This window comes from Podarcis pityusensis (genome assembly GCF_964106645.2).
Source record: "Podarcis pityusensis genome assembly, chromosome: 15".
In the NCBI taxonomy this organism is placed as follows: Eukaryota; Metazoa; Chordata; class Lepidosauria; order Squamata; family Lacertidae; genus Podarcis; species Podarcis pityusensis.
This window is the reverse complement of record NC_138040.1, coordinates 43,174,170-43,189,281: the sequence shown is the minus strand read 5'-3', so window position 1 is coordinate 43,189,281 and position 15,112 is coordinate 43,174,170. Positions and strand designations below refer to the sequence as shown.

The 15,112-nt window shown below is 41.8% G+C and overlaps 1 protein-coding gene across 3 annotated transcripts in view; it reads right to left on the bottom strand.

Annotated features, from left to right (window-relative positions):
• Positions 1–408: 408 nt before the first annotated feature.
• Positions 409–15,112, bottom strand: part of PEBP4 (phosphatidylethanolamine binding protein 4) — a gene marked incomplete at its 5' end in the record, with an annotated part of 242,522 nt that continues 227,818 nt past the window's right edge. For all 3 annotated transcript variants that reach the window (XM_080982631.1, XM_080982632.1, XM_080982630.1), the window contains one exon: positions 409–1,820. In XM_080982631.1, the coding sequence (XP_080838757.1) occupies positions 1,729–1,820 (92 nt within the window). In that variant the 3' untranslated portion in view covers positions 409–1,728. The remainder of the gene's footprint in view (positions 1,821–15,112) is intronic.

Genomic DNA, 15,112 nt, shown 5'->3' with positions numbered 1-15,112 from the left:
TTGCTAACCATCTTACACTGGTCAAAACAGTCTCAATCTCTGCTAGAAAAAAATTAAGCAAGTGCAGGGTCCAGGACAGATTTCCTTGACTGTTCTGCAACTTTTCCAGCATTGACCATATCAATGGAGTTCATGGACCACCAGCAGTCCACACACCACACTTGGAGAATGTCTTCTCTACACTGATCAACTGTCCAGTCTGTGTTTCAGACCAAAGTCTTTCCCAGTTTTACCAGGGCAGGGCAGGGCAGGAATTGAACCCGGAGCCTTTTACACAGGCAAGTTGATGTTGAGTATGGCTGATGTTTTACTGTTTTGGCTATGATTTTATATACTGAAACATGCCAGGCGCTGCAAGAATGAGATTGTTTCACAACCCTGGAATAGGAAAGCTATAGGAAACCAGAGTCAAATCCTGCTGTTGCTTTATTGTGATTGCTGCAATGCATAGTAGGTATTACTACTTGGGGGTGTGGCAAACACACACACACACGGAAACACCATAATGTCTGGAAAGACAACCATGAAGGGAAGTACTGTAAAAGAGTCGAGGTGGGCAATTTAGTGCCAATGAAATACCCAAAGCAAGAAGCGTCTGTGCAGCTTGAGGACACATGGCTGAAGCTCTGATTGGGCCTTTCAATGATAGTAACAGTTAAAAACAGCCTGGATGGGAAAGAACATTCCTGTTGTGGCTCTTAAAACTTTGTCAGCATTGGATAGAACTCAAATGATTTGAAAGGTCTCCAGTTGTTAAATATATTCTGTCTTCTAATACTGCTGCTACTTAGATGATGATATTTTGTGGGTTGCACTAGAGGTTCTCTTGTTTATGCCTGACTTAAGAAATAATTAGTCTGAGACCAATTCATATTATTAAACACGCTGAAGGCTCATGCATGCTTACCTTTTGCCCTGTTCTTTCTAGGCACAGGTCCGCGTGTTAAAGTTTGGTGTCTGAGCACAATTTCCCCCCACTCTGGAGCTTTCCCCAGGAAAACTTGCTCTTTAAAGCTGAATTGGAGAAACTGACAATTTGGGTTTTCCATTGTTTGCTGTTTGCTCCAATTCAGCTCTCAAGAGCATATCTGAAAAGCTTCGGAGCAAAGAAAAAAGGGGGGGGGCACTCCTGCATGGAGCTATAGAGCCTGGAAAGAGCAGAGGAAAGGTAAGTGTGGATAGCCCTGAGTGGGACACATGTAACCAGTGGATTCCAGAGCCATAACCTCTACTTTCTTTTTATGCAAACAGTGTTAGTATAAAGGGAGCACAACCTGGCTTGCTGGAAAATATGCATGGTTATGATTTCAAGACCCATCCTCCAGGAATCTAGCTGGTTAGTGGCAGAGATGTGTGTGAGATAATAGGTTAGTTAGAAAAGCAACTGCTGGAACCAGTCTGTTGTCATTTTGATGCAGGCTAATATAAAAAGAACTCTAAGGAGACATTCAGCTCCACACAAGTCCTGCAGATTCTGCCTCCATCCCATATACTGCAAAATGTCTGGAAAGCTAGAGTCTTTTACATGTTACTCTTCATGCCAAAGTGAACTAGACGAAGGTTGGAATTGTAAGACTAAATCACAGCAACCTCTATGATGTCCTCTGATCTGGCAAGTCACACCAAGAGCCTAGTGCTGCATGGAGATGATTCACTCTTAGTTTTCAAAGAGAAAAAGGGATCAAGCCAAGCATTTCAGCTGAAAGGGGAATATTGCTGCCGATCTTGCTAGTTGTTGTAGTTCTTAGTGATAAACTGGGTTGAAGCCACAGGGGTCCCAAGGTGAGAGTAATCCACAAAGTTCTCCATGTCCCAGGAACCTGGAAAGGGAAGAGAAATGACAAATTCTTACTCTTACTCAGGATCAAGCTACATGTGATGATGGACAAACTACCTCAATCACATATCCAGCAGGAGCACAAGTAGAGCACCAGCTGGATCCTTCCTTTGCTTTCTGATCATCTGGAACCTCTTCAACTGTTGGAGGTTGGCTGAGAAGAAATGTGTCCTGACATTTGGTGGTGGGAGAAAGCAGACAGACTTTGGGGAAGTAAGCTGTGCGTGGTGACACGGTTTAGCTCAGGGGTCGCCAAACTTATTGGACCAGAGCATACATTTTCAATTTTCAGAAAGTGCTGTGGGCATCAGTCACAAAATGGATGTAATGGGGAGCATAACACAAAATTAGAGAGTACACTCATTTCAGCTTCCACCACCACACTGCTGCAAACAGCCTCAAGCTTACCATGGGAAGTTCAGATTGTGGTAGTCACATAATACTGTATTGATTTCTCTCTCACACAGCGATGCTGTTGCTGTCTAAGGTCTCAACCAACTTGCCATTAAGTTTGGGCCTAGCTGTTTCATTTTTAATCTAGTCCGGGGCTAGATTTTACTTGGGGAAAGACTCCTGAAAACTCATGTTTTCCCATTCATTCCTCTAGTCAGCATTTCGTGTCGTCTCCACCTCCATCTCTGTCCACTTGTCGCAGCCAAGTTGAGCAGGCACATTCAATCACGCACACCCTGGAGGCATCTTTGTGCTAGACTCAAACTTCTAGACCTGCACACAAATGAAGCACCAGTAACTGTGGAAGAGGAAGAGTGAGCCTGCACATTGTTTTCCTTTTTCAAAATCTCATTTTGCAGGGCTGCAACAATCAATGGAAGTAAGTGGCATGCAAATTCAAGACTCACAAAGCCGAGAGGAAAAGGCACAGATAAGCTGATCAAGAGGAGGGCTTTTAAATGTGTATCAAGGAATGACATCTACCCTGGTGGACAGCAGGGTCCAGAATCAATCTAAATTGAAGGCAGTATGTAGAGGACAAGAAGGAATGATTCTAGATTGGAAAAAACCTAAATTTTAGTGCTACAAACAGGTTCGTGTGTTCACAGCCTGTGTGAGAAGAGGACAACCAGTGGTTTTTAAATGAAAAACGTATTTCCCTCAAGCTTCTGATCCCATGACCTGAGAACCATGGACAGAGAACAACAACAACAACAGAGAAACAAGAAGTGAAATTGTATCTAGTCTCAGGGAGCTTGCTTTCCCGCCCATTAACTTGCTTGAGCAGCCATGGCTGCAACATTCTGTGAAGAAGTCACAGGGTGAGTCATGAAGTACGTATCGCTTCAAGGCCAAATTCTGCACAAGGGGGAAAGTCCCATTTCTTCTTCATTCATCAACAAAGCTGGCATTGGGTGGGGCTAATTTTTACAATGAAAGCTTTGTATAGATGAGGGGGACATCCTTCTTCCCACCTCCTGAGGCTCCATTGCCCCAGACACTTTTCACCCAGACCAACTCTGATACCAACTGCAATAGCTCCTGCTCCTATTTCTTCAGCTGAAGGCAGCAGGAAACTGCACATTTCATGTTTAGAGCTTTAAGGCCCTAAAGAAAGACATGGGCTCACTGCAAAGTGCTTTCATTGTGGCGAAGCTTTCTCATTGCTTAAGGTGCCTTTGACTTTCCCACACAAGAAAAACCTTTGTGGATACACCAAAGGTCCAGCTAGGCCAGTATCCTGATTTCCAGAATGGACAAGCAGGTCTTCTGGTTAATTCCCAAGCAGGAAACAAAGGCAGTAGACCTCTCCTGATCTTGTTTCACAACAGGTGCTGCTCAGATACATATTGTCTCTGAACCTCAAGGTTCCACATGGCCATCATGGCTTAAAAGAGCCTGCCCATGAGCCACTGGGTCAAACCTTGGCTTAGCTTAGTGTGCCATGGCACAAGAGAGACCGGGGGGGGGGGGAGCAAAGCAGCCACAAGCTCCTCTCCAGAAGCCTGCAGGCACAGGCAGTCTAATTAACCAAGCCATTGTACATGGATATAACTTGGGGGGGGGGGTAGGGAGGGGCACCCGCCCCCCTAAAACAAGTAAATCAAGACAAACTACTTGAGGTTCTTCCCCCCCAGCATAAAGCCTGCCCCCCAATAAATCCTAGCTACGCCATCATGTATTTTGCCTACACTTCCCACTGGTGTACACGCAACAAACGTATCTATTGCTTAAATTGTCAAGCTCAAACTTCCTAATCTTTTAACTATAGAAGCAGCTAATCAATAGTAGGTCAACTCCCATTGACCCACAATAAAGAATAGGGTAGAGGTGCCCAAAGCATTGTCCTGCCTCAGTTACATTTAATTGTTAAGAAAAATATTGCCATGTGTTAGATAAAATGGCAGGGAGGCGGGAAATGACAGTAAGGTAGCTCAGTTCTTTTAATTCATTTCCTTCAAGCAGTGTAATTGGTAAAACTGCAGCTTCTGCCTAGACTCACCAGTGCTTAGCATCCTGGGAACTAAAGTCATTTGATTACAATCTTGACACATGACTGGGCTAGACCTTGGGTCTTTGTTTGGTTGGAGACTGGTTGTTATGACCCCATTCTTCTCCTTCTGCACCTGTCCATGCTGCCTTCCTTGTGATAGTTGCTGGGCCAGGAAGACTGCCTGCTTTATCTAAATTCAGATCTTGAGGTTTAATGAACATAACAAACCAACCCTGCAGCTCTTGCAAAACAGTGAGCAAAATTTGGTTGCTTCATCATCTGCCTCCAAGGCAATGAGTCCAGCAATGAACAAGCAAGGATGCAGCTGAGTTCAAGTGCCTTCCCTTTGCTGCCACAAACTGAAAGAGGAACCAGCCGAGGTACGTGCTTCTGCGTGCCTGGTGGCTCCTTGTGGCTCAGTGCTGGAGAGCAAGAGCAAGGAGCTTCTATGCACTGCTGTTCTGCTACTAAATGAGAAGAAACCCCCTGCTCTACAGCAATCCTTGTTTCTTGCTCCCTCCATACAAAGTTGTCAGTTTTGGGTTAACCCCAAGGAAGTGTCAGTCATGGAGCTTAAGCTGCTCCCATAATTGGGAGAGTACACATTGTGCAATGTCAGTTCATTCACTTTCCCCAAAGAGTCCTCCGTTCTTTACTGAGGGAGCAAACTCAAATTATAGCAGCAATTGATTCTGCATCTGGCTTGCTCCATGCATACACACCATACATTTAAAACACATTTAAAGCACATGAATTTTCCCCAAATGAACCTGGGTAATGTAGTTTGTTAAGGGTGCTGGGAGCTGTAGCTGGGTGAGGGGTAAACTACACTTCCCAGGATTCTTTTTTGGGGGAGCAGGGCAGGGCAGGGAGGAAGGTGCTTTAAATGTCTGGTGTGTATGCAGTCTAATTGAGCTGATTCAGGAACACCACCTTGCATTGTATACAAGCAGAAAAAGCAACTTGCCAAGTTCCATGCAAAATAAAAAAAATTGTATAAAAATTGTAATAAAGGAAAAGCTCACATGACAAAGAGGAGACTCCCCTTTATGACTTCTCACAATCACATATCTGAGTTGTGGTGTGCAATGACAGGTACCATATTTAGTACTTGCCAACTTTGACCCTTACTCATTCCATCAAATGAGGTATTGCAGAGAGATTGCTTAGTTTGGACACCTGAGTTTTCTTTTTCTCCCTTTTAATAATTTTTATTAAGTACAAATTAGAAAACATACATATTTACAACAAAAGAAAATACAAAAGAAAAAGAAAATACATATAACCAAGGAAAAAAATTATAGAATACTTTGTCTCTTTTCATATTTACAGTTATTTATACCTCTATAAAATGCTATTCACAATAAAGGAATGAAATGAAATATAAGATATCAGAAAAAAGAAAAAAAGAACAAAGAAAAAATAAAGAAGTAAAAGAAAAGGATCATAGGTGAAAATTTTAAAAAGTAGATAAGTATTCACTATACATAGCCGTTTCCCATCTATATTTATATTCAATTGTATAATTTCATCTTGTCCTTATCTACCTTAAATAAAGTGTGCTTTTTTTAAAAAAAAAAGATTTCCACCGTTTACCTCACGTGTTTTTAATAATCCGTTTGTCAGATCCTCTGTTCTTCATATTTTCCCTTTGGATTTCCTTAATGTCTCACTTTGTATTTTTTATATTACACACAAGATTATTCTAAACACAACCAGATTTTTATAGTCGAGCCCTGGTTTTGTAAATAATCATTTAAGAACTCCCATTGCTTCATAACCATAGTTTTGGATTTTCTCCTTATTATATCCGTCAGTTTTGCTAGTTCCAGGTACTCGCAAAGTTTCCCCAACCATTCTCTTTTTGTTGGGATGCTGTCTTCTTTCCAATAGCTAGCAATCAAAATTCTTGCCGCTGTTGTTGTGTATAGGAATAAGTTAGTTTTATCTTTTGGGATATCTTTATCTAGAATTCCTAATAGATATGCCTCTGCCTTTTTTGTGTGTGATGTCCTTATCAATGTTTTTATTTCGGCGTGGATCATGTCCCAAAAGGTTTTAATCTTTGGGCAAGTCCACCACATGTGGTATAACATACCTTTTGTTCTGTTACATTTCCAGCATTTGCCGTTGTTCCTTTTATTTATTTTTGACAATCTGTCAGGGGTTAGGTACCATCTGTGGTGAATTTTTCTGAAATTCTCCCTTAATAAATCATACGCAGTAATATTTATGTTTTTCTCCCAAAAAGTTTTCCCTCTTTCCAGATCTATCTCATATCCCAAATCGTGCTCCCATATTAACATCTTTTCCCCTTTCGTCTCTTGTTCTAAGGTGGTTTTCATTAATAATCTATACATCTTTGCAAGTATTTTTTGATCGCTTTGCATTATTTCCTTTTCTAATTTTGAAGTTTTATTTTCAAATCCCCCCTTTTTATGTATTTTTCATATGTTGCTTTTAATTGATAATATTGTAACCAATTTATTCCAAATGTTTGTAATTGTTTGTAAGTTTTTAATTTAATATTTCCGTCTGCATCCTCTAATATTTCCCTATATGTTGGCCAAGTCTCTTTTGCATTACTCTTTAATGTTGTGGTTGTCTCCACTGGTGAAACCCATTGGGGAGTTTTCTCAACAATTTTTCCTTTTGTTCTTTCCCAGACATCCAATAGAGCCTTTCTTACTATGTGATTTGCAAATTTTTGTTGTTGTTCTTTTTTGTCATAAAATAAATAGCCATGCCAGCCATATATTTTGTCCCAACCCTCTAGTGATAGGACTTAATTATCTTTTAATAATATCCATTTTTTTATCCAGCACCAACACACTGCCTCAAAATACTTTATGGACACCTGAGTTTTCATTGAAAGCCCCTAATAATCTATAAAATTCACTGGGCGGACCAGCACTTTGTGTACTATAAAAGGGTACTTACTACTATAGGAGATTCAAAATTGGACTGGAGTTTAGATTAGTGGTCCCCCTAGGAATGTGTTGCTTCAAGCCTCACACACCTCAGAGGCATAGAACTTGGAAATAGGAGTTCCAGCATTAGCCCCTTTGAACGACAGGCAATGTTGGCTAAGGCTAAAATAAATTCAATGTGTTTGGCTTTCTGCTTTTGCCCGGTCAATAGTGCAGCATCCTCTGCATGAACTGACAGCTTCATCTCTCCAGTTCAGCAAAAGAAAACCCAATCCCTTAGTTGAGAAAGACCCTCATGGGTGTGGATTCAAATATGGCTTCTCAGAATCTTGGCCTAGTCCCAACAATCACTAATTACAAATGGAGCTGAGGATAAAAACCTAACCAGTGCCATCAAATAGGGAAACATGTTTATACTCAACAGACCACTTTCCAGTTTAAGGATGCATCCAACCTCTTATCAATCTCTATGTTTCCATGGAAGCTGGAAAAATTGAGCGGGATGTGGGGAGTAAGTGTGGGATGTGAAACACAGCAGTCAAGTCCTCATTCCTAGAGTGGACATGCAAGGGGATGCTTGGTTCAGCCAGTAGAAAACTTCCTGTTTCCTCCTGGGCTGGGACAAACTTCCTCTGCATGTGACTAGAGATGGGCGTGACCTTACCTGCCCAGGTGACAAAACAGGATACTGAACTAGATGGGCCATTAGCTCATCTTACGTTCTTAACCCTTCTGCCAAAATGGCTAGATGAGGGTGAAGCAAAGTGATGCACTGCATGTGCTGGAAAAACTGGTGATGATGGTGCAAAGAACAATTAAGTAAGGGAGACTTGACCTAATGCTAGGTATTTGATATGGGTTCATAGAATAACAGAATCATAAAATTGTAGAGTTGGAAGAGACCATGAGGGTCATCTAGTCCAACCCCCTGCAACACATGGGGCTCACACCCATGACCCTGAGATTAAGAGTCTCATACTCAACAGTGATTGTGGTAATGGATGTTTTTTAAAAAACCTTTCCAATATTTCAGGGGTGGCCAATTCCCAAGAGACTGCGATCTACTCACAGAGTTAAAAACTGGCAGTGATCTACCCCCTTTTTGGGGGTTCAGGTCAAAGTTGTTGAGCTTCTTTGGGGGAGCCAGTGATCTACCAGTGATCTACCACAGATGTCCAGTGATCTACTGGTTGATCACAATCTACCTGTTGGACGTGCCTGCAATATTTCATTTCATTCCTTTAAATATTTGACCTTATAAAAAACAAGGCATGAGACGCAAGCTTCCCTGCCTCCCTCTGACAAGCCCACACTTGCTTGCTGAAATGGGAATTCAGTGAACTCCTGCTCTCTTCCCCAATCCCGCCTTACAGAGCAGAGATTGAGTTCTCTCTCTCTTGTGAATATGTTACAATCCTTATTGCTTTGATATGAAATGGCCAACTCATTCACTAATCTTGGGTGTTGGTGACTCACCAGAACTCTTTAATAACCAAAAATGGGTCGGGGTGGGAAAGAAGGAAGGAAGAGTGAGCCACTGTAGGTCAGAAGGGCTGAAATCCATTCTGTGTCTGAACAATGAGGGACTTCACACTTGGCTTGGCCCGTGGTTGGAGCTCATTTCCTGCAGAATTATATCATAGTGTCTTGCCCTTATCTGAGCTCTTACTCAGCCTAAGAAGTTGAAAACATACAGCAAACATCTGCTCTTTCCATTGCTATCGTTTCTATTGAACAGATGGCAATAGTGAAGCACAGTGGGGAGGGAACTGTTTTGTCCAAATCATAATAGCAAAACTGTAAATAAGAGCAAGAGGCCCAATGTTTGGCATTTGGGATGGTAATGAGTATTGATGCTCCCAGGATGATGCAGATTCTGCTCCCATTCTGCTAACATACAACTACTTTTAGTAAAATCCATCTTCTTCTCAAGGCTCATGATAGTGCCAAGTCCATTACCATCCTACACCTTTCTTCCTTCCTGCCAGTCCCTGTTCTGCCTGCCACAGCAACACTAACCAGTATCTTGAGGCTGAGATTTATCCATTGCACAGTTCTGCTCTTCACTGCTTGTCACAGCAATCCTGAAGTTCTTTTGCAGCCTACTTGCTGTGTGTTTTCACCAACCATTTCTCATATGAACTGGATGTCTCTATCACCATTTCATTGTTTTGAACAAAACAGCTGACCTCTTCAGCATGAGCCTGGCTGTGGTATCACTGTGCAAATCCAAGGTCATGTTACTAAGCATGCAGACACAAGAAGAATGGGCCCAGAAACCATCCAGCATACAGCTTTGCAGGCTATAGTATCCTGGATGTTGACTCTCACCACTTATAGAAGAACTCACACAATCACAGTCATACTTTGTCCTGGTATCAGCAGAGTTGGTGTTTTATAATTTATCTGTCTCATCATTGGGACTCTTCTGGGTGAAAGGGGTCCTGAAGCTTTTCTGCAAAGATTAATGATGTCCCAGTGGCGGAAGGCGGGAATCCTTTTTGCCATTAACAGTACCTAGTCTTGTGTCGTTTTGATTACACTGCTGAACACACTCATGTTGTAGCCCAGTTCATTTAACTTGAGGAGACTGCCAAGTGGCAACCCCTACTGAGAAGCTAGCCGGTGAGTTTGGATGGTGTTCTAGGAATTCCTTATACTTCTACTTAATTCCTTTTAAATTCTCCAATTCCAGCTGCATAGGCAGAAATACTGGGCTCATACAAGTGTTGGCTGTGAAGGTCTAAAGGGACCAGGAGAGAATCAGTTTTAGAGCATGCCGCCATGGTTTATGACCAGCTGATTCCTTCTGGAACAACATTAGCTAATTCTAAAAAGACTGCACAAATAATGGTAGTTCTACAGCACCAAAGGTTTGCTTATATTAAGATTATCTTTATACAGTCATTTACATATAACAACAATTCACCAATTGAGGAGTGGGGACCCAACAGCAGAGAAAAACCATGATGACATTATGCTGAGGTAAACATTATGGCTCCTTGGGATGTGTACTTAGAAGATAATGGAAACACATTTCATTACATCACCACCTTACATTTTTAGGTGCATACTTAACACATAAGAGCTAAAGGATCCCTGACCGTTGAGTCCAGTTGTGGACGACTCTGGGGTTGTGGAGCTCATCTCGCTTACTGGCCGAGGGAGCTGACATTTGTCCTCAGACAGTTTTTCCAGGTCATGTGGCCAGCATGACTAAGCTGCGAAGTCAGAGCAGTGCACGGAACCGCAGTTTACCTTCCCACCGGAGCGGTACCTATTTATCTACTTGCACTTTGACATGCTTTCAAACTGCTAGGTTGGCAGGAGCAGGGACCGAGCAACGGGAGTTCACCCCGTTGCGGGGATTCGAACCGCGACCTTCTGATCAGCAAGTCCTAGGCTCAGTGGTTTAGACCACAGCGTCACCCGTGTCCCTATACCTAAAACATACTAGGGATAAATAAAATTTTTTTTTTACGTGAGCTGACTCCTGTAGCTAAGCATAATCTATCCCAATGTGATTTTTACATTAATTCTTATCTTTAGTATGATCCACACAGGGGTGCCCTATTCAAATTCTCACCAATGCAAGTCTCAGGATGTATGGAAGCACAGTGTGGTAGCTGGCTCTGCCCTAATCAGGGAAGCTGCAGTCTTGGTATGTAGCTCACTAAAATCCTCACTGGGTTTGGGATGTTCCAGTATCTACAGAATGAAGCTTATGAATCCAGTTCATACACACACATCTTGAACTATACAGCAGCAGAAATCCCTTTTAGTGAGAGGGCAAAGTGATCTTTCTATCTCAACTGCTATCAAATAATCTTCTATTTTCATTTACTTTTCTCTATGCTGCTGAATGTGTCAGCTCACATTACCCCTGAAAAAAACTACAAATACATACAGATTCACCCTATCCAGAAAAAATCTCACACGGCTTGCTGGTATGATGAGGACATATCTAACATAATTGCTACAATTCTGCAAAGATTTCTTTGCCTTTAACTTCCTTCAGTTAGTGTCACTTTCCTCTTTCCATTTCCCACTGATTTAATGAAGTATTTAAATTAAAGACCAACAGAGGCCACAGTTTAGTGCCCTCTTCTGGACACTTGAAACTTTAGGAATGTCTGCCATTAAATTTTTCTGAAGCCTTTGCGTGATGAAACTTGATTCCCCACCACCACCTGGACCCTTGTTTGTACTGGAGATTAAAACTGTACATTATTTTAAAATTGTATTTATTTTATACTATTTTATTTTATTGATCTTGTATGCAAGCAGCTCTGGGGTCTTTATGATAAAAATAAAAACCTCTACAAAAAAAGAAGTTATGTCTATCATTAAAAGTTCAGTCTGCTTTGTGAAATGGAGTTTTCTAGACTTGGAAAATAATATTAATAATATAAATGTAGAAAAACCTTTACTTGAATTTTACATTCAGTGCACATGAAAATATTTTGGAAGGAAATTTAATTACAGAAGTATTTATGATCTCATCAAAGAAAGCTATGGTCATAATATTGGGCACAATTATATACAACTAAGTTTCAATGAAATTAATAGGACTTTACATACATAATTACAAACAGTACTTTTGGCCAATGTTAATATGTAGTGTTAAATTAGGGCTTGCTCAGAGGCAACATTTCCCATGTCATTGAAGACATGAGGCGCTGTAAGTATTAGCATTCCTTATGGTATGAGTGTTCTTTGTAACAGGGCCATTGTCTATTACACACTCTTCTCCAAGAGAAACTGATCTGTCCAAAGAACAGAATGCAAAAACATTCACAACTCTCCTCTGCACCTGCCACCCAGCTACTCAGTCAGCGAACTGTGGGAGAATGTCTCTTTCCCAGGGGCATAGCATGGGGAGGGGCAGAGGGAGCCTGGCCCCGGGTGTGAATTTTTGAGGGGGGCAAAGCAGGTGCCCCTAGTGCTGCCCAGCCCATTGGAGAAACCAACCCTGGTGGAGAGGAGCACCAGGACAGACTGTGCTGGGGGCGCCAGCATGGGGGCTCCTGCTCCATGCCCACCAAGAGCTCTGAGACTACCATCATTGGGATGGGGCAGGGGCCTGCTTCAATAAATGCCCCCACTGCTAATATGCCTAAGACTCAGTTGCGTTTCATTGGCCGGACTATGCTTTTCAAATGGAACTATATTATTTATAGTCCACCTGTTGCCCTGCAGAGTACAGATCACAACAATAATTCCTAGATCCTTCTTAATCCCGGAGTATTTTTAAAACCATGCTTGATATTTAACAGTTTGTCTTTAACACAGGTAATATGAGAGGTCTTTGGCCATAGTGTCCTCCAGGTATGGGATGAAAGAAGTGTGGGTTTAAATCTGCTTCATCTTCTTGGTTAGTCACTCATGATATTCTTCATGCAGCTTTCTGTATGATCACAGCCCATAGTGGGAAGACCTTGATTAGGTCTACCACCTAATTGTAGTCATTCTGACAGCACCGATGGAATACATTGGGGATTTATGTTTATTCAACAGAGGCATGGGGTCTATTAAATCAACAGAAATACTAGATTAAAATGACAGGAAGAATTCTAGCGCAATGCAAGATCAGATAGAATATGCTAAGTCAAGGTTGCTAGCTCAACTCCCACATGGTTCTTGGGTCTCAGTATCGTCACAGCAATGGATGGTTTTATTTGCCAATCTATCTCCAAGTAATTCACTTGATTCTATTGTCTTTTTATATTTCTGACAACAATGTAAAAGTCACTATGTGATTTTTATCTGCCTTTACTGGTATAGAAGTCAAAATACAATGTTGGGCAAAATGCTTCTCAATGGTTTGAGTGGTGTGAATGAGCCATATGGTGGATGATCAGGTCATCTGTTTCAACAAATTTGATCTAAAAAAACAAACCCTCATAAATGTACTCTGTGAATTTGGTAGAAAATTCTGAGAATAGCTTTATGATTCAGCAGTGAAAAAAAGCTAAAAATAATCTTACATCAAGTGTTTTAGTAGCAGAGCCTCTCTGGTGAGAGTCAACATCCTGGCACAGCTGTTTGACAACTTATAATACTAATGTACTAGATTATTCCAAAACTGTAGACACAAGAAAAATCCACAGTTTAAAAGCTCAACAGCCTGTAGCTGAATGATACCGCAATAGGATTATAATATTACCTTTTTAAAAGCTTTGATACAGAAACTTTTGGGAGTTGGTTTTTGCTACTAGTCTTGTACTACACAGAGTCTTCTCTCAGTTTTCTGTGCTTTTGGCTACTTTTGGCAGAGAAGCTATATCTGCCATACAGGGAAGTAGTAGGGAGTGTCAGGTCTTTGATATCCCATTCTTGGGAATTCTTGCCGGACAGTAAGATTGCTGTAATTCTTTTTTCTTGAAAAAAGTAAGGCAGATCTCCTTAAATAACTCTGTCAATGGATATGTTGTGCCTTGTGTACACGGATGCCTTCTTCAATCCCTTCTCTAAGTATGCCTTGCTAATGCTGGGAAGCAGAGCAATCAAGCAACTTTTCTCTCCATCCCTCCCCAAAGGAAACTTTTAGCACCATTCTGTGGCTCTGTGTGCAGTTAGATGCACTTTGTTGTTGTTTAGTCGTTTAGTCGTGTCCGACTCTTCGTGACCCCATGGACCAGAGCATGCCAGGCACTCCTGTCTTCCCCTGCCTCCCGCAGTTTGGTCAAACTCATGCTGGTAGCTTCGAGAACACTGTCCAACCATCTCGTCCTCTGTCGTCCCCTTCTCCTTGTGCCCTCCATCTTTCCCAACATCAGGGTCTTTTCCAGGGAGTCTTCTCTTCTCATGAGGTGGCCAAAGTATTGGAGCCTCAGCTTCAGGATCTGTCATTCCAGAGAGCACTCAGGGCTGATTTCCTTAAGAATGGAGAGGTTTGATCTTCTTGCAGTCCATGGGACTCTCAAGAGTCTCCTCCAACACCATAATTCAAAAGCATCAATTTTTCGGTGATCAGCCTTCTTTATGGTCCAGCTCTCACTTCCATACATCACTTCTGGGAAAACCATGGCTTTAACTATACGACCTTTGTTGGCAAGGTGATGTCTCTGCTTTTTAAGATGCTGTCTAGGATTGTCATTGCTTTTCTCCCAAGTAGCAGGCGTCTTTTAATTTCGTGACTGCTGTCACCATCTGCAGTGATCATGGAGCCCAAGAAAGTAAAATCTCTCACTGCCTCCATTTCTTCCCCTTCTATTTGCCAGGAGGTGATGGGCCCAGTGGCCATGATCTTCGTTTTTTTGATGTTGAGCTTCAGACCATATTTTGCGCTCTCCTCTTTCACCCTCATTAAAAGGTTCTTTAGTTCCTCCTCACTTTCTGCCATCAAGGTTGTGTCATCTGCATATCTGAGGTTGTTGATATTTCTTCCAGCAATCTTAATTCCGGTTTGGGATTCATCCAGCCCAGCCTTTCGCATGATGAATTCTGCATATAAGTTAAATAAGCAGGGAGACAATATACAGCCTTGTCGTACTCCTTTCCCAATTTTGAACCAATCAGTTGTTCCATATCCAGTTCTAACTGTAGCTTCTTGTCCCACATAGATATTTCTCAGGAGACAGATGAAGTGATCAGGCACTTCCTTTTCTTTAAGAACTTGCCATAGTTTGCTGTGGTCGACACAGTCAAAGGCTTTTGCATAGTCAACGAAGCAGAAGTAGATGCTTTTCTGGAACTCTCTAGCTTTCTCCATAATCCAGCGCATGTTTGCAATTTGGTCTCTGGTTCCTCTGCCCCTTCAAAATCCAGCTTGCACTTCTGGGAGTTCTCAGTCCACATACTGCTTAAGCCTGGCTTGTAGAATTTTAAGCATAACCTTGCTAGCGTGTGAAATGAGTGCAATTGTGTGGTAGTTGGAGCATTCCTTGGCACTGCCCT